At 36.8% G+C, this 26,545-nt stretch overlaps 1 protein-coding gene and 1 long non-coding RNA gene across 4 annotated transcripts in view; one reads left to right on the forward strand and one right to left on the reverse strand.

Annotated features, from left to right (window-relative positions):
* The window catches only part of CNTNAP2 (contactin associated protein 2), a 1,978,697-nt gene that overhangs the window by 629,552 nt on the left and 1,322,600 nt on the right, over nucleotides 1–26,545 (forward strand). For all 3 annotated transcript variants that reach the window (XM_077850275.1, XM_077850276.1, XM_077850277.1), the window contains one exon: nucleotides 6,284–6,477. In XM_077850275.1, coding sequence (XP_077706401.1) covers nucleotides 6,284–6,477 — 194 coding nt within the window. The remainder of the gene's footprint in view (nucleotides 1–6,283; nucleotides 6,478–26,545) is intronic.
* LOC144284089 (uncharacterized) overlaps nucleotides 7,446–26,545 on the reverse strand; it is a 30,053-nt gene continuing 10,953 nt past the window's right edge. The window contains exon 3 of the long non-coding RNA XR_013352530.1: nucleotides 7,446–7,756. This is a non-coding gene — a long non-coding RNA (uncharacterized LOC144284089). The remainder of the gene's footprint in view (nucleotides 7,757–26,545) is intronic.

The raw sequence follows: 26,545 nt of genomic DNA on the forward strand, positions 1-26,545 counted from the left end.
GAAATGGCCACATAATTATAAGCTTTCACTAAGTTTAGAAGTCTAGTTTTATCCATTTCTCCAGCTTCTCTATTATAATTTATCACTCAACCCCAGTAGACTGAGGCACTAGAATATAAACAGTATGTATCTTTATAATTCACACACACACACACACACACACACACACACACGGAGTGTATGCATGTGAGAGAGGGAAAAAAAGAGAAAGAGAGAGAGAGATGAAGGGAAGTAGAAGAGAAGAGGGAGAGAAAAAGAGGGAGGGAATAGCATCTTCCTGTTTAGGAAATGATAAGAGGTCTATATAAGTACACATCTTTCAATTCATGCTAATAATTTGCTAGTTATCTACAGATACTTTTGTTCTATTATTTCCAAAAAAGAGTTAGTGTTGTCTTCTTAGAAACCAAGAGTTTATGACTATTCAATATCTCCACTTCCTCTATCTTCTCTTCAACTTTGCAGTTTTTTCCATCGAGCTCTCACAACATCCATTCAGAACACATTTGCCCTCTTAGCCTCTCCCAATATGTTGAGGAGCACTTCTGTCCCCTTATATACCATTTTTCTGAGGTTTTTGTGATGAAAAAGTTATAATCCTTAATCCTTGGATCAATAGAGGCTGCACATTTCACAAGCCAAATGAACAAAGTAATCAACTTCCCCAAATTACACTTCTTTATAGATCAAAGAGAAATAGGAAACTTTTCATTGATCTTTCCACCATGTTCATCATGAAAGCCTGACATTTGCCCTCCCCTTGAGGTTAATCACTATTTTCTCCACATCTCACCGCAAAGAATAACTTTTAACTTCTGTTTTCCCTTCTTTTGGAATTTTGCTTCCTTTAAAGTTGACAATAAATTCTACCTTTTAAAGTAGGGAGATTAATGGGAATAAGTATTTGTATGCTAATCATCTCTTTATTGAAAAGTTATAAAGCAGCAAAAAATGAGTAACTTAAAAAATTTATACTGGAATTCTTTTTGAGGACTAGTGAGGAGAAATATTCTAATTTCACCACTAAACAATTCAATACTCACATTTTACCCTCTGTGGTCATTGTAATAATTGCACGTTTACTTCAATGACCAAATCACCTTGTTGTTTTGGGTAACGCATAGATAGAACTTTCGACACAGTTCACTATAGAATTTCTTCTAGGTTTGGAACAATGTATTTAATAGAGAAGAAAGTATTTTTATAATCTGTTAATGAGTAGTTCATCTACAGCCCCTCTAACATTTTATACAATTCTAGGTAAGATAGGCATGTGGATGGTAGATGACTATAGGGATATTAAATACTACAATAGGGGGGGAAAAGCATATAGATTACAGACACAGATACAACTCCCATTGTTAGTGAGCAGATTATCAGAAAAGTGATTGCAAGGAGGTATTGGAGATTGGATTTCCCAGGATACAAATTCTAAGATAGAGAAGATGTAGGAATTTTTTAGTACTTTAGGGATGGAGACCCTAAAGTAAAGGAATGGGATGAAGTGGAAAGAGACAGAGGGAGTAGCTGCCATTCAAAATAGATTCCGTGGAGGCTTCACCAATTCTAGAGACCGTGATGACCTGCCAGTATTCCCCAGATGAGGTGGGAGGACTGCCCTTTCAAACTCCTGGTTGACTAGTCATTGCATGTGCACAACCCCAGGAAGAGGCATGGCCTTGGATATGGTGCCTATTTTTCACTCAGGAAGTTCCTCAAGAGGAATTAGAGCTAACAACTATCTTTTGGCAACATTGAAATAACTGAGGGAATCATTCCTCCTGTCATACAGGAGGACCCGAATGGCACATCACGGCATCCACTGCAGGAAGTAATGCTTGCAGTGGACATACTGATACTTGAAGAAGTTACACTTTCTCACTTTTATTGGAACATGTTACACCCTTGTTTATACATGGTCTGTGGCTGCTTCATCCTATAACGTCAGATGTTAGTAGTTCTACCAGAGGTGTATGGCCTGCAAAGCCTAAAATGTTTAGTATCAAACCCTTTATAGAAAAAGCTTGCTGGGGACACCAGGGTGGCTCAGTTGGTTAAGCATCAGCCTTCAGCTCAGGTCATGATCTCAGGGTCCTGAATTTGAACTCCACATCTGCCTCCCTGCTCATTGGAGAGCCTGCTTCTTCCCCTTCCTCAGCCTGCAGCTCCCCCATCCTGTTCGCTCTGTCTCTTTCTCTCTCTCCCCTTCTCCCCCTCCCTCTCTCTCCATCTCCCCCATGTCTGTCAAATAAATAAATAAATAAATAAATAAATAAATAAATAAATAAATAAATAAAATCTTTTTTAAAAAAGGAAAACCTTGCTGATCCTTGATTATAGGGTTACTACCTTCAAATAATATTGTATCATTCCCTAGTAACATAAGGAACTCGATACAGAATGTTTTTTTTCCTTGCCCCCTGTCCTTTGTGCTATTGTAGTTGTAGGTTTGACTTCGACATCTGTTATAAAACCCTTTAACCCATTGTTACTATTTTTGTTTTAAAAACTCAATTATCTTTTAAAGAAATTTGGAAACATGAAAAAATATCTTATATTTACTGACATGTTTGCCGTTACCAGCATTCATTTCTTCATGTAGAAATGAGTTTCAATATGGTCAATTTTCCTGGACGCTGAAAAATTTTCATTTCTTAAAGTATATACCTTTTAGAGATAAATTCTCTCAGCTTTTGCCCTAAATATCATGTTACTTTCATGTGTAAGGGATATATTTGCTGGATATGGAATTTTAGATTGACACATTTGTTTTTTCCTTTCCTTTCATCCTATCAGATGTCATTCTTTTTTTTTATTTTTAATTGGAGTTCAATTTGCCAACATATAGCATAACACCCAGTGCTCATCCCATCAAGTGCCCCCCTCAGTGCCCGTCACCAGTCATCCCCACCCTCCGCCCACCTCCCTTTTCACCACCCCTTGTTCGTTTCCCAGAGTTAGGAGTCTCTCATATTCTGTCTCCCTCTCTGATACTTCCCACTCATTTATTCTCCTTTCCCCTTTATTCCCTTTCACTATTTTTTATATTTCCCAAATGAATGAGACCATATAATGTTTGTCCTTCCCTGATTGACTTATTTCAGATGTCATTCTGTTGTCTTTTGCCTTGTATCCTTTTTGCTAAGCTGTTATTGGCCTCTGGGTACTTTTGAGATTTTTCTCTTTAGCATTATTTTTTACCAATTGATTGTAATGACACTTGGTGTGTTTTTCTTTGTATTTATCCTGATTACATGTCACTGAATCCTTAAGATATCAGGTTTACTATTTTCAACTACTGTTTCTTCAAATGTACTTTTTAGAGGTGCCTGGGTTGTTCAGTGGGTTAAATGTCTGGCCCTTGATCTCAGATCAGGTCTTGATCTCAGGGTTGGGAGTTCAAGTCCTGTATTAGGATCCACGCTGGGCATGAAGCCCACTTAAAAAAAAAATAGGGGCAACTGGGTGGCTCAGTAATTGGAGAATCTGACTCTTGGTTTCAGCTCAGGTCACAATCTCCTGGTCCTGGGACCCATCTCAACATTGGGCTCCTAGCTCAGTGGAGAATCTGCCTAGGATTTTCTCTCTCTCCCTCTGCCCATCCCCCTCTGTCCCACCCCCACTGTGAGCTCTCTTTCTCTAAAGTAAATAAATAAAATATTTTTTAAAACGTATTTTTGTCTCCTCCCAATGTCTACCTTCTCTGCTTTTAATTCTCTGCTTGCATGATTGTTGGGACACTTAATAGTATCCTGCAGTCTACTGAAGCACTGTTCATTTTTTTAAAAGACTTTATTTATGAGAGAATGAGAGAGAGGCAGAGACACAGATAGAGAAACAGGCTCCTTGCAGGGAGCCTGATGCGGGACTTGATCCCAGGATTCCAGGATCATGCCCTGGGCTGAAGGCAGGTGCTAAACTGCTGAGCCACCCAGGAATCCCCCGCACTGTTCATTTTTAAACATTTTATCCCCTCTGAGCTTCCATTTGAATGGTTTATATGGCCTTGTATTCAAGTACACTGAGAATGTCTTCTCAGTTTCTAATCTGCAGCTAAATCCATCCAGTGCAAGTTTTATTTCAGATATAAAAATAATTCAGAGGGACACCTGGGCAGCTCAGTTGTTTAAGTGTCCAACTCTTGATTTCGCCTCAGATCATGATCTCAGGGTTGTGGGATTGGGCCCTGAATCAGGCTCCATGGCTAGTGTGGAGCCTGCTTAAGATTCTCCTCTCCCTCTCCCTCTCACCCCCAACCCCAACCATATATAGAACAAAACTTCCATTTTGTTCTCTTTGGTTGTATCTTTTCTTCCTTAATATATCATTCCTTCAACATTTATATATTTTATTTGAAAGAATATAATTAATTTATAAGCTCAGTTTTAAAGTCCTGGTTAGCTAATTTCATCAACTCTGTTATTTACAATCTATTTCTATTGATTGACTTTTCTCTTGTTTAAGTTATTTTTTCTTGCTCTCTCAAATGTCTAATATTTTTTTTAAATTATACTAGACATTATGGATGCTTTGTTGTTGATCTTCTGAACTTTCATGGCATCCTTTAATGAAGTGTTGAGTTTTGTCTGAGCAAGGAGTTAATCTATTTGTAGGTCAGATTGATCTTTTTTTCAGACTTGTTACCAATCTTTATTCAGATGTGCCCAGAGTAGCCCTTGTTTTAGGACTAAATAATTCTAATTTTTCTGAGATGTCTGCTGAATGCCTAACCTTGTTCAACAACTCCTCTCAATCTTCTCTAGTGTGAAGTTAAACTACTTCCAGCCTTGTGCTTCCTTTGGTTGTTTTTCATTTCATAAAGGCCTTTACCTTGTCTTGCGGAGCCTTGGTCTGCAAATACACAGGTTACTATTCATACAGAGTTTGAACTTCCAAGGCTCATTGGTTATCCCATGCAGATTTCCAGAGGTCTTTCTCTTTATAGCTGCCCCCTCCCTGGTACTTTGTCCTGCAAACTCCAGCTTCCTCCAGAGCTTTGATTTTGATATGTCTCCATCTCTATGACACTGTTGTACTGTTTGGGATGCTCTTCTACATGCCACATAATCCAGAAAGTGAAACAGGCAAAAAGTCAGTCATCTGTCAGTGGTCACCTCATTTGTTTATCTTCTCTTGTGGTTCAGGAATCCTGTATTGTCTGTTGTCTAATCCCTATAAAGAGTAACTTTATATATTTTGTAATTTTGTGATTTTTTTTTATGGCAGGAGAGATATTCTATCATAGTTGAAAGCAGAAATAAACCATGTAAACGTCACTTAATGAATGATATATCTGTGATGATTTATAAAATGACTTCTTTTATCATAGTCCTCATAAAATCAATTATTTTATTGTCACTTTTAAGTTTTTAATTTGCAAAGTGCTGCATATATATTGATGTTTTGATAATTTATTTAATACTTTTCTACCATTCACTCCCATTAGTAGCAAAACTCATTCAAAAAATTATCTTGCCCCTTAGCACTAAACATCATGCCACATTTTCTGTAATATGTTTACTTATAATCATAGTTATTTCATATAGTGCTATAAACTAAGAGTATTTTGTTCTATATGAATGTTACTTGTCTCAAAATATTTTTGCATTTTTGTTATTTAACAATTTTTATATTACCAAAAGAAGTTTTACTTCATTTAGTAACTGAAATTATTTTCCTAGAAATGTGGTTATCAAGAGGCATGGGTTGTATATCTCTTAAGTGTTAGCAAACACATTACCTGAGTACTATATACCTTAGTTCTCATGAGTATGGGGCTTACTGTAAGATTAGGCCTCATCTCAAGAATTGCTAGGATTCTGAGCTCTGAACTTTTTAAAGCAAAAGAGAGTTTAGAGTTGTATGTAATTGCTTTTTGTTTCACTTATAACCTACTCAGACATAAAACCTCACATGAGGAATTAGTAGATTGTTACATCTTTTTCCTAGTGATTTTTAGTTGAAGAATTCATGCTAAATTGATCAACCCTCAGCCAATTAGACTTTGACATGTACTAATAAGATCTAATTGAGGAATTATGAAGACATTTGCTCAGGAGAAAATGAGCACATAATTACACCATAAAGAGGTTAGAGTATCAATGTTACCCAGCTGGAAGAATATTAGTTGAAGTCCCAATGGCATCTATAAAGGACACCCCATAATATATCTGTAGAATGTTGCACTGCTAAGGCCAATTAAAAGATGTAGAATAATGCATTGTCAATTATAGAACTTCAACTCTAAATATCCATTTTCCTCTCTTGCCGTGACCTTTTTCAGGTGCTGGGGGATGGTCTCCATCCGACAGTGACCATTATCAATGGCTTCAGGTTGACTTTGGCAATCGGAAGCAGATCAGTGCCATTGCAACCCAAGGAAGATACAGCAGCTCAGACTGGGTGACCCAGTACCGCATGCTATACAGTGACACTGGGAGAAATTGGAAACCCTATCATCAGGATGGGAACATCTGGGTGAGTCATTGTCAGAAAAATATATGACTGTCTTGGTCACAACTCCAAAGATTTGGTTTAGTTGGTCTATGGGGCAGCCTAGGCATAGGGATTTTAAAGTTTCCCAGGTCATCCTAATCTACAGCCAACATAGGGAACCATACTTTAGATTGGTTTTTGGCCTATAGGTAAGTGGGCATGGAAGAAGTTTATTATGAGATATAAAAAGATATTAGAAAATTAGAAAAGACCTCCCTCAAAATTTAGCAGAGACAAAGAGACTGACCAAACAGACCAACCAACTTTGAGTAGACAGTTAGGGCTCAGGTCACAAATTCTTCCAGTGAAACATTCATTATTTTCCAACTCTATGTGGATTCTTTATTTTTTTGAAAGATTGTATTTATTTATTCATGAGAGACACACAGAGAGAGGCAGAGACACAGGCAGAGGGAGAAGCAGGCCCCATGTAGGGAGCCCGATGAGGGACTCAATCCCAGGACTCCAGGATCACGCCCTGAGCCAAAGGCAGACACTTAACCTCTGAGCCACCCAGGTGTCCCTCTCTGTGGATTCTGACTTAAAATCAGATTAGCATATTGGTGATATGATTTGAGGGCTATAAACCAGACAACAAACCATCTTTCACATTTTCTGTTTCTGTAAAGTTTTAATTCTATGATTGAGAGTGTCAAATCCTCTCCTATCATAATGCACTAAATTGTAATACAGATAGCTGGTAAAACACAGAAGTGGGCAGCCCGGGTGGCTCAGTGGTTTAGCGCTGCCTTTGGCCCAGGGCGTGATCCTAGAAACCCGAGATGTGGGGTCGAGTCCCACATCAGGCTCCCTGCATGGAGCCTGCTCCTCCATGTCTTTCTGTTCCTCATGAGTAAATAAATAAAATCTTAAACACACACACACACACACACACACACACACACATACACAAAACATACACACACACACACACGAAACAACAACACAGAGGTATTTTGGCCTTTATTTTGCTTTTCAGATACTTAGCAATTAGGGATAGCTCATTCTGAAAAAAATATAGAGACATAAGTTCAAAGAACTAAGAAAGTTCAAATTTTCTGGGGTGACTTGGACTCTTTGGGTAACATAAAATACCAGGGGTTCAGTGGGAGAGACAGGCCACCCAATGGAAGTAATCACACACAGTGAAGGTAGGCTTCATCTCCATTCAGGGCTCTCAGGCTTTTCTCATGGTGTGAAGAATGTATTTTCTACTGTTCTCTGCCATTCTGGTGTTCCTTTTGTTTCTTCCTTTCATATCCTATATTTTTCATTAAAAATAAGTATGTGATGAGTGATTATTTCTAGAAGAAACTATAGTGAGCCAATTATGAAATTTTAGAAATCAAAACAAGTTTGAAGCACAAACTACATACTGTGAAATGTTTTTTTAAATGCCAGTGAGCCTACAACATAATGATTACATTCCTTTAATAACCTATGACAGAAATGGTTTAATCCTTGTTAATGTGAAAAGATAGTCCCTTGGCTTGATGTATTCTAAAAGAAATAAAACTCGTTGTTTTCTAAAAATTCTTGAGTACTGGGATCCCTGGGTGGCGCAGGGGTTTGGCGCCTGCCTTTGGCCCAGGGCGCGATCCTGGAGACCCGGGATCGAGTCCCACGTCGGGCTCCCGGTACATGGAGCCTGCTTCTCCCTCTGCCTGTGTCTCTGCCTCATTCTCTCTCTCTCTCTCTGTGACTATCACAAATAAATAAAAATTAAAAAATAAAAATTCTTGAGTACTTTATAGCTCATTATGTCTTAACGTGCACTAAGTGATTGAAGTTTAGCATTTACAAATCTTGACCAAAAAGTACACTTCAGACATAAGATTATGAAAAAATGTAACTAAATATTAAATTTTCTTTTAATCTAAATACTACTTAATGTTATATATATATTACGTTTAAATAAAAAAGATTTCTGGGGGTGCCTGGGTGGCTCAGTTGGTTAAGCATCTGCCTTTGATTCAGGCTGTGATGCCAGAATTCTAGGATGGAGTCTTGCTCAACAGGGAGTCTGCTTCTTCCTCTCCCTCTGCCCCTCCCACCACTCGTGTGCTCTCTCTCTCTTTTTCTCTGTCAAATAAAAAATTGGTAAGATCTTTTTTAAAAGAGAGATTTCTGACATAGATTTGGATAGCTGTTTGATGGACAACCCTCCATGCCATGGGAAATTCCAGATAGTCAAAAATTTTTAGGTTGATACAGTTAACAAGTTGTTTTCCCTATCCATCCAAATGGGTGGAAAAATGATTATCTGAGAAGAATGAAAAGCAATGTAAATTCAAATACTTCAGTATTGGGGATCCCTGGGTGGCGCAGCGGTTTAGTGCCTGCCTTTGGCCCAGGGCGCGATCCTGGAGACCCGGGATCGAATCCCACGTGGGGCTTCCGGTGCATGGAGCCTGCTTCTCCCTCTGCCTATGTCTCTGCCTCTCTCTCTCTCTCTCTCTCTCTGTGTGACTATCATAAATAAATAAATTAAAAAAAACAAAACAAAACAAAAACAAATACTTCAGTATTGGTTTTAACAAAGGCAAATTGTTACTCTTTTATGTAATTATAGGAGGGATGGACATCATAACTAATTTTATTGATAATATTGTTATTAAATGTGCATATGGAGAATATGAATTATTTTATGACTATTGAGTACTGTGTTAAAAATAAGTGAAGAACAAGGCATGTTAATGAGAAATTTTGACAATTTAACAGAATTTTAAAGTCATTAATCTGACTTTGGAATCTGACTGTGAAATGATAATGGCTCTTGAAAATAGTCCTCAAGAATGGTTTATTTGAATATTTCATACTCAAAGATATGAGTTGCTAAACGTGCTTAACTAGTCAAACCTTCTCAGTTCTTACTGATAATACGTGGCATAATAGAATTCTTTATACTTTATCCACAATGCCATTTCCTTCTATTCAGAATTTTCTTTCTAATGTACCAGAAAAATCTGTGCAGATTGGTAAAATTGCCCACCCCCTGAAAAATCATGCATTTACATAGTCCACAAAATCTAATTTGCATACTGCTCTTGAGGTGTTTTCTGGCTTCCTAAGTATAATCCTTAGGACAGGGAGAAAGTATTCCGTGTGAGCATTTCTTATCAAAAGTCCATTCAGCATTACATTAAATAAGAATTCCAGCAGATTTTTGCTATGAGGCTGCATTTAGCTTTGCTTGGGAAATTCAATTACTGGTTTTTGAATGCAGATATTTGGAGCCAAAATAGGCAGTTGAAGTATTAACAGTGAATGCCTCCTTTACATACCATTATTGTTTTGCAAGATAGTAACATACCATAAATTTAAAATTAGATCTCCCAGTCATGCTTTAAATTTAAATTTACCTGTAATGTAAATGTATATCTTCTTCTTCCTTTAAAAAATTTTTTATTACATGATAAGCAAATGCTTATATATTCCTAATTACTTTTTAAAGCATTTTTTATCCCTTTCATTAATAGTAAGCAGTTATCAAACTGGGATCAGTAACCACTGAATGTATTAGATGGAGAATCCCACAGAACAGACATGTTTATGGTATTTAAATTACATCCTTACATATTTATCAAGAATATAGGAATATCAGTTCATATTCTCTAAGCAATATTGAAAAGAATATTAATTTGCTAGATATATTAAAAACACGAGTCTCTTACACGCTTTTTTCCACATACATACACACACAGAAATCATCATTGTTTCTTACTAATTTGAAACCTGTACAAAAGCTGGAAAGCAAATAATAGCAGGTTAATGTATTACATTATTATTACAATTATTACATTACATAGATTACATGTTTTTCTGAACATCAAATCAATAGCTTGAATATGTATTCTCGACCTCCTTTTTAACCAAATATCTTACTAATTCATATCTAAATAATAAAAGTTCCTAAAACATCTTTGTAGATTAGCATATAACCAGGAGTTCAGTAAGTGAAAGCCAAGATATGTATTCTAAAAGCTTGAACTCAAGTATCTGGGTTCATATGTGTGGTTTATAAACTTAGAGAGGTCACTCTGTGCCTCCAATTCCTATCTGGAAAATGGGAATAATGCCTCTTAGGAGATTTACATGAGCTTATGTAAGTAAAGAAATTTTGTGAATTATGAAGATTTAGAAACATGTATGTTCTCAATTGCCTGTATAAAAGCATTCTACAAAACTAGCAGCATTCTAGTTTATATACAAAACTTGTGTAGTATTTCTTTTCCATGAGAATAGTCTATAATAATAATCTTCAGGTAGTTTAGTCCCCCTCTATCCTTTCCAGATACATTCTACCTCAGTTTACTCTTAACATGATTTAAAATATCTGAGACTGTTTTAGGCAAAGGAAACATGACCTAAAATGGGAATAAGAATTGTGGACAAACCTTTGGCATATCTTTCAGTTGACAAATGGAAAGGCCATTGGTAGACAGTGCAGTGCAGGCTGGCTTGTAAAGCATGGCTGGGAGATCTAGCTCTATGCCAAGAGCCTTTGCGGTGCTTGTAACAAATTATTTGTTACCATAATGATGGCCATGTGTCCAATGAGCCATGCAAGGGGAGATTGTTTAAAAATGAATAGATTATTCTGTCCTAACTTTTCAACCATTTGTTGTAGTGGTTGCACTAATTTTCCAAATCACTTCCAAATCTGTTCCAGTTATAAATGTAAAACATAACTATTTCACAGTTCAATAGTATACTTAGATTCTTTCGAACAAATCTAGAATTTTTTCCTGCCTTTGAAACTAAGGAAGATAACCATCCTTCCTGCTTGGTCATGTGTCTTTCATCAGATGATAATATCCCTTTCTTCACTTACGACACTAATGCGATATTTTTCTCCAATAGATGGGAATTTCTCCTATTTGTTTGTGTATGCAAATGCATTGTGGCTGCAACCACTTATTTGGGGAAAGGACTAGGCAGGTACATTCAAAATAATTTTATGGATAACTTATTGAGAAATAAGACACATCAGAATAACCTGCATTAAACACTTTCTAAAATGACCCTTGTATAAATGGGATAAACATCTCTAGGACTTGTATGGAAAACAAATAATTTCCCGGGTGAATTTAGAATAAGCTTCTTATTTCTGTGAAATACATTTTTCTGTTTACACCCCTCTTAGGCTGGGTGATATTTTTAAAGTCTCATGAATTTTAATAAGTTGAGTGGATATTCCAGATCCTTTTGCATATACTATAATGCCTCTAGTAGTGAATTTTGATCACCTTTCTAAATACACATTTGTATTGTGAGATTTTCATTTTAAGAGGTCATAGGATTTTGTCCTGTGTCAATTTGTAGCCATTCAATATTCTACACATATACACATATGTAAAAACCATTCTAGCCAATGTGATTATGCATTTAGCCAATGTGATTATGCATTTTTTATAAAAGTAAAAATGGAATATAAAAATCTGGAAGATAAAAGTAAGATGGTATTAATAATAGTGGCATACACTGTTAGGTAAAGGAAGATGATATAATCTTATATGATCTGGCTTCTTCCAACAGTATGTTATTCTTTACAGTGTAGTGTATTTTCCATATATTAGTTAAAATGGGATATATATAGTCATTGGTTCTGAATTTTTATAAGTATATCTGATTGCTTTAAGACTAATCTGAAAGAGGAAGTGTTCTCATTAGGCTTAATGATATCACCAAGTGTTTTATTTTGCTCTGGACACAAATAATGGAGATACTAATATTTTTCTTATTATACCGGGGTTTGTCTTTAGGCGACATGAGGCTGAATGAGTCCCGATGAATACAAATTTATATAAAGTGTAGATAGATAGGTACCTGCTAATATTTTGAATAATAATAATGAATAATATCACTTAAGATGAATGTCTCTACTCTGTTCAAGCAGGAACTTAGTAGAAGTTAGAGGAATAGCAGTATGTCTCTATGGGGGAAAGTAGACCATCATAAAGCATGCTGTTGTATGGCTCCATGACCCTGAGAGGCAGTGAAAATAGCAGCTCACTGGTGTGCTCTAGAATTTGGGCCACCTTTCACAGACATCTGTACAACTTTGAAAGATTTCTTAACCTTTCTGTCTTTAAATCTCCTTGCCTGTAAAATGCAGCTAATAACACTACTTACTTCCTTCACCTCAATAGAGATTATAGGTATTAAATTAATAATCCATGTGAAGAGTTTAGGACAATGCCTGGCACATATTAACCACTCAATTATTATTGCATTATATAAATCTGTGACTTCCAGATGCATTGCTATAATATTAGATTGGATCTGTCCTTGAAAATTCAAAATAGCCTGTTACTTTCACTATATAACAGCTTTTCTGAATTAACATATTGGCATGTGCATTGTATTACATCTGTGCTTCTCAGCCTGAAATGACTAATAACTCATTTTTAAGTATAATTGAGAATGCTAATTTAATTTATGCCATTTGGATCATGATCCTATTAATTGTCACATGGAATGTATGCATCGCAGTACAAAACTGTGTCTGAGTGGTTCTTTTTTTTTTTTTTTTAGATTTTATTTATTTATTTACTTGAGAGAGAGAGTGAGAGAGAGTATGTGTGTGAGAGAGCACGAGCGAGCGGGGACGGGGAGGGCAAAGGGAGAGGGAGAAGCAGACTCCCTACTGAGTAGGGAGCCAGCCATGGATTGATCCCAGGACCCCGGGATCCTGACCTGAGCCGAAGGTAGATGCTTAACCCACTGAACCACTCAGGTGCTCCTAGGCAGTTCTTTCAGATAACATTTTTTTAATTAAACTTTCAGTGGAAATATAGCTACAATGCTTTCCTTAGACTTAGTTTGATAAATTCACTTTTATTAACTCTGGAAATCAAGGAAAATAACTGTCTACAGTCTTCCATATCTTCTTGGGGTAACTCAAAAGAGTATAATAAGGAGACTACAAAACAGGCTGGTAAGTATTAGCTAAAACAGATTATACTGCTAGGCCATGAAAGTGGAAAGCCGGGGAGAATGAGACACCACTCTGAATGCCAGCTTCCCAAAGTATGTCTTGGATCAGCAGCAACAGCATCATCTGGGACCTAATTAGAAATGCAGAATCTCAGGGGCCCACCTCCTGTCTTTAAAATCAGAATATACAGCTTAACAATATCCACAGGTGATTCATATACATGTTAAAGAAAGAGTGTGTTGTTTTTCATATTTGAGGAGCTCGTGGTGAGGAAGGATTAGAATTAGCCCCAGGGTCTCCCAACCAGAAGGCAGACTTAGAAGTAGAATTTGCAGTGCAAACTGCAAGCAGACTTACCATGAGAACATAAGCTTTGGTGAAAAGTCACTTACTGAACACCTACTACTTATTGACGGTCAGAGATAAACTAAACACAGTCACAACCTTCTAGGGGTGAAAAACCTAGCAGTTGTGCTAAGCATATAAATTTATAATTTTATTTTAATTTTATTTTATGACTACATGTGTCCTAATGGAAAAAGATTTGCACAGGTTGTTCTAGAAACACACACACACACACACACACACACACACAAATGCCTCATTCAGAGTGGTTGAGGGTCATGGTCAACAAAGGCTTCTTGAGTTCCTAAGTATTGTTGGCTAAGTAGGTAGGAAACTGGTGATGTATAGAAGAGAAGCAGATGAGTCTTCTACTGAAACAGGTAGGAATGGATAGTGAAACACTCTACATAATCATGTCTTTCTCAATTTTCTTATTACGAACAAAAATCTAAGCTTTCTTTAAAATTCAAAAATCTTAAAAAAAGATAAGATTCAAAAATCTTAAGGATTAGACCAGTAATGTTTAAATTATATCATGTAAATATCCAACTTTGAGAGAGCATCACTGTCTTCTCGGGCACCTCTCTGTAATGCTCATAATACAGAGTTCACACTGCCAAGCACATAATAGACGCTTCAGAGTGTACAATTGAACTGAAGTACCCCATTCTGGAGATAAATGGGCTGAAGCTAAGAGATATGATATTACTTAAATTTTGACCTGCAAATCCAATTATACTGACCCCAGTACTCAATAGGGATCCAAATACCTATTTTTGATGTGTCAAGAAGCATCGTTATTATAATGACCACTTGCATATTTTGACTAAATGAAAACAATTTGATTGTATGCACAAGATTTATAGAACAAGAGAGCATGGGCTCTAGAGCTGGGCTTTATATAATCTGCTCCAGCACTTAGTAATAGTGAATATTTAACCATGTTAACCAACCTTTTATAGGCCTTAGTTGCCTTAGCTACTAAGGGTAGAAGAGTATCTAACTTATGGGTTTTTCTGAGACTTAGATAAATTAATCCAATTGCTTGGAACAGTGCACCATAAATATAGGCTCATCTTATCTTCCTCTCATCTCACCTCCTCCTAATTATCAGTATTATTGTTACTATAATCTTTAATCACTATACAACACTATATTAAAAGTGGCTTCAAGACCTTAAGTGAGTAGTCGATAGGCCTATCTTCAAAAATATTGAAATCTAATTATGCGGACAATAACTGTATGTAAAGCCTGGTCAGCTTGGGCAGCTCTCAGTATACATGTGCCTCTGATGACTGTGACGGTATCTGTCACTTGTATGGCCAATTTGTTTGTCACTTGTATGGCCAATTTTTCCGAGGAACTAATTTAGTCAATGTCGACTTTGAGAAAGATCTAATAGAATGTTAAAATGTCTTGGCAAATAAATTTGGATTGCCTGAATAAACTAGCTTAATTATAGGCTGTATTATCATGCTGGCAAAAAAAGATGTCATGTTGATAGACTGTCTGAACGGTTTACTCAGTTACCATCAGTGACTTTTCAGGAGTGTAGGGCAGGAGTAAAGTATAGACTTCTACTTCTAGAAAATTTCTATCATGCTTCCAAATGAAAAGATTATTTGAGATAAACATCTGTGTTTCTCCCATGAATTTCACTGATGTATTTTAATGAGACAGTAGGTCTACAGTTATTGCCATTTGAATGGTTTATCTTCATATTAAGATGCAGCTGTAGTGAAGTCTACAAAAACTGTCCTGTGATTTAGCAGAGAAGTCTAGAAAGCTACCTGCACCAATTAATAAATAGTAAAGGCCAACAAGCATTTGTTGAAGGGTCGTTTGGTATTTGATATGCTGTATCTAATTTAATCTCCAAACAACTTAAATGTGATGACATAGATTATTGTTATTATTAAGCCCACCCTATACATGGAAAAGTTAAGGAGTAGAAAAGGTAGCACACTCCCTGGAGCACATGAGTTCCATGAACAGTAGAGCTAGGATTGGAATCGTGGGCTAAACTAAAGACATCTTCACCACCATGCTCTTCATCACCATGGCTCACCTCAGCAATTTCTCTCACGGTGAGCAAGAAACTTGCTGACCACCACATTTTAACTGTAATGTGCTAAACATGTGTATAATGGCATATCATATACACCATACCATTATTTTTGTAAGGTTACCAGTCATATTGGATTAAGGGCCTAATCTCCCCCAGTGATGACCTCACCTTAATTACTTAATTACCTCATGCAATGACCTTATTTTCAAATAAGAACATTCTGAGGTTCTGGGGGAGGTGGGGCTGGGTAATCTTCAACATAGAAATTTTAGAGTGATTCAATTCAACCCTTAAAACCTAACTTTTAGGAAGCACTTTATAAGGTTATGCAATTAAAACCTATTTTCTACCACTGCAGGACTAATAGTATTGTGTATGGTTATAAAGAATAGGGAATTGTCTTATAAGAAACAACAGCTTCTGAGAGGAGTTATAGATCTGTCCTCATGAATTTAGGAAATATGCCTGAGTTAAACCATGAGAGATTGTTCGCTGAGTAATTATATGATTCTCTGCATTCAATTGTTTACAAACAAAACTTGGAAGAAACATTTTCAGAATTCTTCTCTCCTGGTTGGCAAATGAGCCAAAGACGCTTTTAAAAACCATGAAAATAGAATGAACCAGCCCCTCACCCTGCCCCATGAAAAGATGTTTTCCTTTTAAAAGTGTCTGTGTTTCCAACCTCACCTAGCACTTTATTCTGAACTAAACACCATAAATGCCATTTGGACTACAGACATCATTTAATTCCTTGGGATAAAATATTTATTAAAAACCAGATTCTAGAAAACGTATATTCTAAACAATTATTGACATTTTTCCTATAAGGAAAAAAAAAAGAACTCTACCAAAGATAAAACACCTTTCCCCAACTGAATCTTGAGAAATAATTGTTCATTTCATTTGGATTATAATAGTCTCTATTCGAAAACAGAAGGTTTCATGAGTTGCCCTCACAGTATTCTTCAGAGAAGGTTAAGAAACACCACCCCCGCCCCCGCCCCAGATCTCAGATATGCAACCTGAGTTGCCCAGTGCAGAGGTACTGTTCATCTTAGGCAATCAGCAATCACAGTTGTTCATTCTGTTCTCACTGGTGAGTGTCCTGTTTGTGTATTTCTCAGTTTTGTTACAGTATGCAAAGTGGAAAATAGAGCTGTGTGAGATGGCCTGAAGCGACAGAAAAAGACTGAATTTATCATAAATTCATTCAGGCTGTTTACATTCAACCTGGTACAAACAAGTATTTGATAACAGAACCGAAAAAATACAGAAGTCCTTTCCTTTGAAAGGATTTAATGATTGCAATACTAGAAGATATTTACACTAGGTTTGTCTGCATGACTTCCTATGTAGGGAGGTCAGTGTATGTTTAAATACCTATAATTTGACAGTTTTATTCCTGGAATAGTAATAGACAGAAGTGTTACATTTTACCTTTACTTAAAATAAGCAGTTATGTCAATGCTGTCTATTTTTAAGTTTAAAGTCAAAGACCAAATAAATTATTTTTAAAAAACATTTTATTTATTTATTCATGAGAGAGAGAGAAGGACAGACAGAGACACAGGCAGAGGGAGAAGCAGGCTCCATGCAGGGAGCCTGATGTGGGACTCGATCCCGGGTCTACAGGATCACACCCTGGGCTGAAGGCAGCACTAAACTGCTTAGCCACCCAGGCTGCCCTAAAGACCAAATGAATTCTTTTTTTTTTTTTTTTTTTTATTTATGATAGTCACAGAGAGAGAGAGAGGCAGAGACACAGGCAGAGGGAGAAGCAGGCTCCATGCACCGGGAGCCCGATGTGGGACTCGATCCTGGGTCTCCAGGATCACGCCCTGGGCCAAAGGCAGGCGCCAAACCGCTGCGCCACCCAGGGATCCCAAGACCAAATGAATTCTTAAGACAGTTTTATGTTTGGGATGAGGGTAAGTGATAATGGAATAAAACAGACACACACAGATCCATACTCATCCTCAACCTGTACTACAAAATAACTCTTAATCTTCTCCTAAATTATATGAAGTCTGTGGATAATTAATAGAATCAAATGTATCTTTTACTGGATTCAGTTGAAATGCAGAGGTGTTGAACATTTTGACTAAGATCAAGCACCACTGCTAATACTAACTACCTACCATTCACTGAGTACTTACCTGGTGAGTATTTTCTGTGTCAAATACTGTAACAAGGTCCTGAAGGGTGAGGGACCAAGTTTGGTCTTGATTCTCACATCTCCATAGTCTTCATTCTTACTATCATGCTGTATTTAAGAAGATATAACCCTAGGTGATCATATGTATGCTCTCTGAGAGGTTTATTTGTCTTGTTAAATGTTGGGTCTCACCAGAGAGTTCAGAGGTTTGCACAACGAATGTGGTTGGTAAATATTTGTTAACGTTTGACTGAGTTATGAGATTTGGACATTAGAATAATAGTATATAATTAGGTGCACATTTCACAAACATTGTTTATTTTCTTAGTTTATATGTACCTAATAGATACTGACAAATATTGCACATACCTACATCTACTGAAAGAAGTTAAAGTGTCCAAATGTATTTTTGGGAATACACGAGAAACTCAAGATTTCCATAGGAGAGAGAATAGAGCAGAAATTGCCACAAGAAGGTAAGAGGGAGGCTGGGGGTATTAACTAAGGCAGCAAAGCTTCCTCTCCCTTCAGACCTGGGGGCAGCTTGGGGATGTGAAGTGAAATGTGAAGAGGTTCATAATATCAAATGCATACATATATTGAAAACTTGAATGTGAGCTGGGCTCTGGGTCAGTGAAGACAATCTGGCCAAAGTATAGAGAGGTCTCTTATCTCAAAGGCTGAATGTCAGGATAGCAGTATTATCTGTGAAGTCCATGCAAAAGGAAGATGTATAACACAGAGGAATATATTACATATTCTATGTGACCATTTGTGCAAAAAGCAAAAACAGGGAAAGCTATGCTGTAAGAAATCTGGGTCATAGCTTCCTTTGTAGGAGGGTGGTGGCTGGAAGTTCCCCACCAAGGGAGGCTTTGGGGGTATTGATCATTGTTTCTTAGGCTAGGTGCTTATTACACTCGTGGGAATTTGTCAAGCCATATATTGATGTGCACTTTTCTCTACCTTAAAACTCAACAGTAAGTTTGAGAAGACAACATAATCAGACTTGAAATCAAGGTCTAGCTCTGGTAGAGTAGGAACTGAAGGAAGCTAGGAGCTATTATCAGAATTGCTCTCTAATACCAGAAACAATTGCAGGAAGAAACCAGTGGGCCAGACAAAAGAGAATAAATAACCAAGAGAGTTGGCAAAGGGCCTTAAAAGCCTACCTGCAACATATAAGAGATTATTTGTCTTTATGTCATTCACACTTAACACATGGATACCTGTGATATCACAATCTCTTACTTGCCAATGAAGAGAGTGTTTCTAGAGAGACATCATGCCTGGCTCGCATTGCCCCTGGCTTGCACAGAGATGCTTGCACAGAGATGAGCTCATATAAAACATGCATCGCTGTGTACAGCTAGTGTTCGTAGGGACCACAATTAAGCCAATATATAGCTACTCCTAGTTTGTTTTTCACCTGTTCCACTTGCAGGATGAATGTATATGTTACTAAATTTAGTTCACTATTATAATTGCCATCTATGTATGACAGGTGTTAACAATCACAGAGAAAGTTTCCATGTCTAAATTATCTTCCCAATTAAAATGAAGGAAACCCAGAAATGGGGGGGGGGAACTATAGAATAGAGAGGTCACATAATAGCTATAAATGCATTTACTCTTCAGCACAACGACCTCACCTGTAGATACAGCTCCAATGACTTGAAAACACACATACACAAAGTTATTCACGGAAGCACTATTTCTAATGACAGGACACTGGAAAGCACCCCTTTGACCATATACAGGGAGATTGGTTGAATAAATGAGGCTACCTCTATAAGATGGACACATCACAACTGTAAAGAAAACTGAGAGCTACCCCTGTGTTGTTGATCTGGAGTGGATTTTCTGGATATATTGTTAAGTAGCACAAAGAGCCCCTACTATGTGCTGACTTGTGCGTAAGAAATGAGAAAGTCTGTGTATATGATTGAAGCAGTTCTAGAAATACTTCAATATATTCTAAATTGAACAGACGAGTAAATATGGTGATGATGTTGGGAGCCATGGTTCACATTATGAAGGAAGTAATAAATCGATGGGGAATGGAGGAAAACAATCCGCACTAGGTGTATTTGTTGCTACTGGAATGTTTTTTTTCTAGACCCATTTAAAGTGTGAGCTGAGCTAGACTAAACAGTCTAGGCCCATTTAACAGCCTGAGATGTATATATCTCAGGGTCCTGGGATCAAGCCCTGTACCAGGCTTCTTCCTGCTCAATGAGGAGTCTGCTTCTCCTTCTCCCTCTGCCCCTACCCCTGCTCATGTGCTCTCTCTCTCCCTCCCTCCCCTCCCCCTTCCCTCTCTCAAATAAATAAATAAATAAATAAATAAATAAATAAATAAATAAATATCTTTAAAGAAAAAAATGACATCAATATGAATTATGTAATCCTAGCCTAGATCCTATCCTAGAGAGAAAAAAATGCTATAAAAATATTATTGGGTCAGTGGACAAAATTGGGATGAAGAAGGTTGATTAGATGTATAAATGTTAAATTTCCTGAAATTGGTAAACTATACACTTGTTGATATATGTCCTTATTTTGAGGAAATGTAAAGTAAAATATTCAGCAGTAAATGGACATGATATGTAACTTATTCTAGGGTAGTTCAGAAAAAAGTGTGTGTGTGTGTGTGTGTGTGTGTGTGTGTGTAGGGAGAGGGAGAGAGAAAAGGAAAGATAAAGCACACAATACAGAGCAAAACGGGAAATGTGAATAAAGTATAAGAAAACGCAAGGGCATCTGGGTGGCTCAGTAGGTTGAGTGTTGGGGTCTTGATACCAACTCAGGTCATGATCTCAGAGTCATAGTCTCAGAGTCTTGAGATTGGGCTCCACATCTAGCTCTGCACTCAGTGTGGAGTCTGCTTTTGATATTCTCTCTCCCTCTGCCTTCCCCCCTCACTTCACTGGCACATGTGCAGGTTAAGTAAGTAAGTAAATAAGTAAGTAAATGAATAAATAAATAAATAAATAAATAAATAAATAAATAAATAAATTATTTTTTAAAAAAAGAATAAAAGGCATACAGTGTCCCTGACTATTCTTGTCACTCTTTTGTAAGGTTGAAATTGTTTCAAAAAATGATTTTTTTTTAATTTCCTGAAAATCCAGTATTGGAAATACATTAATTTTGTTGTTAACAGGGTTTTCTTTCAAAACCAGATGCCTTGTGAGAGCACATATACGTATCACTCTTATAGCAGTCATTGAAATCTATACCAGCGTGTTTAATTGTCTCTTTCTCATTAACTGCTGATATATTGAGGAAGTTAGAGATTTGATGTGATAAAATAAGGGAAAAAGAAATGACTACAGGAGCAGTAAATGCGGGTGCCATGTGAGGGGCAATGAGAGAGCAGCCAACTAGGGTAGGTGCCTACATGGACAGGAGGTGGTGGTGCACAAGAAACACACACACACACACACACACACACACACAATCTATTGACATATGGTGTTACCAGGATTCGTCCTGACGAATCTTCTAATATCGTATGCTCAGGGATACTATAAAAAATAAAATCAACATATTTATTTGAACATTTACACTAGAGAAGCATATCTGTTCAACAGGATTTGTAGGGTAGAAGGGGGCAATAGCAGTTTCTGGAAAGTCACGAATTGTGAAAAAATGCCCTCAGGCATAAGGAACTCAAAGCTACCAACAAGTTACGCTTGTCAGAGTAAATTTGAAAGTGGGAAGAAATAAGACAGATATGAAATTAGCTCAGAACAATTCAATATTTGAAAACATCTGTAGGAAGAGGCGCTAAGGGCCTGGACTGAAGGAAATAAATCACAATTAGATCTGGTTCTGGAAAAACCACCAAGGTCTACATTAGCAAATCAAGTCTAAGGAGGAAAAGAAAGAGCTTCTTTTGACAGAGGAATACTTAGGGTTTCTTGGAGATGGTTTTTGGGCAAATATGATTTACAAATCTCTGCATGCATTTGTTCTGTGCAGATATCAGAAAGAACATGCTTCAGGGAGAGAGATTTATACCTAGTGGCAGGGTCTTGCACCAAATATTTTCCAGTTTCCCTACCAACTCGGAGATTCTTTCATTCCCTCTGAGGTGAACTGTTTTTTAAAATGGTAAACTACCTCCTATTTAATGATAACATCTGCTGAAAGGTAGTCATATTTATTAATAACATAATTTCCGTTTTTGACATTTCTATTATGATAATTTAAACTTATTATCTAATATTCCTCTCCTGTAGATAGAATTTGTCGTACATTATTTATTTCATGTAACGTTGCACGTGTCAGCAGAAATGCCTTTTTTCCAACCTCAATACATTGAGAATACCAGGGAGAACCCAACACTGAGAAAATGATAATGTGATAATGTGAACATGCTGCTCTGAGGATGGACTCTTTAAAGCTTCAGAGGTTTTACATTTACATATTAGACAACTCCCAAACCTTCAGAAGAAAGCCCAAAGTGCTGACACAGTATGTGGATTCAGATCCTATGAATGAAATGATTTTAAAAGCAATTGAGATTGAGCATAATGGTAAAAGTTTGAGGCAATTTGTGGAAAATTTCATTAGATTTTCAGGTTTCCCTTCAGCAGAGATTAGGAAATGTATTTCAAGTTCCTCAACAAAGAGTGAGCCAGATCTTAAAGAAAAGCAGGCCAGAGTCAAAGGTGATTTAAAAGGGCACCACTAACGTGGAATATTGGCCCCAAGAGGGTGATCTGTCTCCCCGATTAATGAGACTTGAACAAATTTGTTGATAGAATAAGACCAGTGCAGCATTACACATTAACATTTGTAGGTACTGACAGACATCAGTTAAAAACTTTCAAAAGTTGTTATAATTACCCCCTAGCCCTAACCTCTGACCCTGACACCTACCCTGGTTCTAAACTCGACTTCGATTCCAACCCTCACCCTAACCCGAACCCAAAGTTGTCTACTGGATGCATACTTAAAATTGAATTTTGTGATGAAAAACCAGTCACGTAACAAGAAAAAAACCCCAAAACATAAGGTCCATTTAATATTCCTGTGTCAGTTAAATATTAATGCAGTCATTTCTTATTGACCTTAGCTATAACTTAGAACTTTTTCAAGAATAACCAAGTTAACAAGTTTGACACAAGAGCCAAAATCTTTCCTCAAATCATATTATTGATACAATAGTTCTTTAAACCTGAGGAAAAGCAAGTGGAATTGTCACATGAATTATTTAAGAATAAGCTAGTGCCAGCAGATTTTTCCACACATTAACATTATTAAATGTGGACATATCTTTAAGTCGGTAGTACTATAAAGTTTCTCTTTTTCTCTTTTATTTATTATATTCTCTTATTTAATCAGTAAGAAATCTTACAATTAATTAAAATTCTTTTTTAAGAATCAAGAAGCTAAAGGTGTGCGAATGGATGATTAGTTGTTCGCCAAACCCATGTCCCTTTCTTGTTGTCATACAGCCTGATTTCTGGCCTCCCTTGGAGCTGGGCATTGCAGATGACTCCTTGCAGCCAGTAGAATGTGGGGGGCAGTCATACCTAACACTTTCAGGCTGGCGCACACATTGGTTCAGCATGGCCCAACATCCATGCTTCTATCTATGATCATTCCCATCATTTTTGCATTAAAGCCCCTTCCAGGTTAACTACTCTGGGACTTACCTTTAGAATCTCTCCCCTCTCTCATCTCATCGCATTGACCTCCAGATGCTGTTATTTCTTCAGACTTTAAAAATCATTCTCAATTCCCCTTAATGACTGCTCTACTCTTTTGTTCTCCTTTGTTGCAAAACTCCTCAAGAAATGTTTTGACTTGCTCTGTTCACTTCTCATCTATCCTCACTCGGACCACTTTGACCCATAGATCCATACCCCTGCATACTCCAATCTGGCTTCACTCCCATTATGCCACCAGTGGTCACACTTCCATCATTGTTGGACTTGACCTGTCTTCAAAATTTAACAGAGTAGAGTATTTCCTCCTCCATGATATACTTTCTGGGCACTACATTCTTTTGGGTTTCCGCCTACTGAATTTTTTGTTCTTTCTTAGTCTTCTGTTTTGACTTGTTTTTATAGCCAGGACTTTTTCCCTAACTATTGAAATATTCCAAGACTTGGTCTTTAGTTTTCTTTTCTTTCTATCTACGATCACTCACTTTCCTGGAAATCCTAATCAGTATTATGTCTTTAAATACAAGGCATTTCTCTATCTGAGTTATTTTCAACTCCATTATTTCGAGTTATTAGAACGAATTATCACTGACTCCTCTTTATTTCACATTCTTATATCCGTTAGAACATCCTGTTGCTCAACTTTGAAAATATACAAAATAAAAAAACTATTATTACCTCTCTGTTCTGAAACATCAGCTATTTCTTGAATCATTATAAGAACTTAAGCAGATCTCTCTATTTCTATCCCTTTTCCCATCTACACCAAAGTCAACAGAACAGCCATAATTCTCCTTTTAAAACAGAAGTCATATCATGTAACTACTCTATTGCTCAGAACCCTGTAATTGTTCACCATTTTACTCAGAGTAAAAGTCAATATCCTTATTGTTGCCTAAAGGACCGATAGGTTCCTGTTCCCTACTACTTCTTTCTTTATTTTTAAGACTCATTTATTTATTTGAGAGAGAGAGAGAATATGAGAGCACACACACAAGTGGGAGGGGCAGAAGGAGAAGAGAATTTCAAGCACTCTGCACTGAGCAAGGAGTGGGATGGAGGCTTAATCTCAGAAACTTTGAGATCAAGACCTAGCCAAAACCAAGAGTCAGACTTAACCAACTGTGCCTCCCAGGCTCGCGCCTTCCCCCTCATTACTTGTCTTACTATTACTCTCATCCTTATCACTCAGATACAAGCACACTGATTCTGGAACATTAGGATTTTTGCACAGGATATTTCCTCTCTCTAGAATATTATTTTTCAGATATTCCCTTGACTAACTCTCACATCTGTTTATGTATTTGAAAAATGTTACCTTATCAATAAAGCCTGTCCTATCCACTCTGTTTAATACTGTGATCTACACACACCTACTCTCAAAATCTTCATGATCATCCTTCCTTACTTCTCTATTTGAAAAATTTCACAGCAGTTATGGATTTTTATTGTAGCATGTCATTTACTTAATATGACATTTATTTGTTTTGTCTGCTAAGAATTTTAACTTTTGATAAATTGGAGTTTTTAAACTGGTACCTGCTGGGAGTCTATAGCAGTCCCTGATACATAGTAGACACTAAATATTTCTCTTTTATTTTAGATTTTTATTTATTTTTTCATGAGAGAGAGAGAGAGAGAGAGAGAGAGAGGGAGGGGGAGATACAGGCAGAGGGAAAAGCATGCTCCATGCAGGCAGCCTGATGCTGGACTCAATCCCAGGACTCCAGGGTCATGCCTTGGGCTGAAGGCAGGTGCTAAAACGCTGAGCCACCCAGGGATCCCCAACACTAAATATTTCTTAAAGGATCATTGAATAGAAACAAAAGTATTTACAGAAGATGATTTCAGCCCATTATTATCAGCCATTTTTATATTGAGGTACTCTTATTCTCTTAAGGCTAATTTCTGGGTTAGCACGCTGCTTTTATTTAGAGGACTTCAACTTTATCTTCTCAGTCGACTTTAAATGGAAAAAAATCTCTCTATTTCTCTCTCGTCAGTCTGTCTATACATCTTTCCTTCTAACTAATCTGTGAGTATGTGTGTTTATGTGTGGCAAAATATGTCTGCAATCAATGGTTTAGTCAGAGAAATCTATCTCAAACTATCTCTTTCCAAATCATCTTTAAGCCTCAGGTGTAAGAAATACCTTTATAAAAAATTTAGAGGAAAATAGGCCATATATTCATAACCCTCTATACTCTAACTTCACCTCTCCTTCACTCTAGATAATCAGAGGGTTTTTTCCTTACTGGTATAGTTTTGGCTTCCTCTTAAATGTGTGCGTAGGAATTTGCATAGTTTGCATATTTTGAAATTTGTTAAGTACTTCATTTGTGGGATCTGGTAAAGAACATAGTTCAAAATAATATCAGAATAAATGAAAATGTTCTCTATATTATTAGTACCCTAAAAACTTGAAAAGTTTTCATTTACTCATTTAGGCAACTATATTTATATTGTGAATCCCTTTTCTTTCTCTATCTTGTCTTCCAAGTAATTTAGGGACCAGTTGGGTAGCTAAAAGTTATATATATATATATATATATATATATATATATATATATATATACATATATATATATATTATATATATTTCTCTCCCTCTGTTGCATTGTTTGGCACATGGTAAATATTTCTATATGTTAATTTTACCTCTAGCTTTCCTATTCCCTTTGCTGATTATATTTTGCCTCCAACTCCAACTATTTTTTAAATAATTTATTTTTGGTTAAGAGAAATGTCCTCAAATCAGACCGAGGCAGTAGAGTGAAATGATGAAGAACATGCAACAGGTGGCCAGTATGGGTGGATTTAAGTCTGCCATTGACACTTACTTGTTAAATGACCTTTGG

This window comes from Canis aureus, chromosome 15 (assembly GCF_053574225.1).
Source record: "Canis aureus isolate CA01 chromosome 15, VMU_Caureus_v.1.0, whole genome shotgun sequence".
In the NCBI taxonomy this organism is placed as follows: Eukaryota; Metazoa; Chordata; class Mammalia; order Carnivora; family Canidae; genus Canis; species Canis aureus.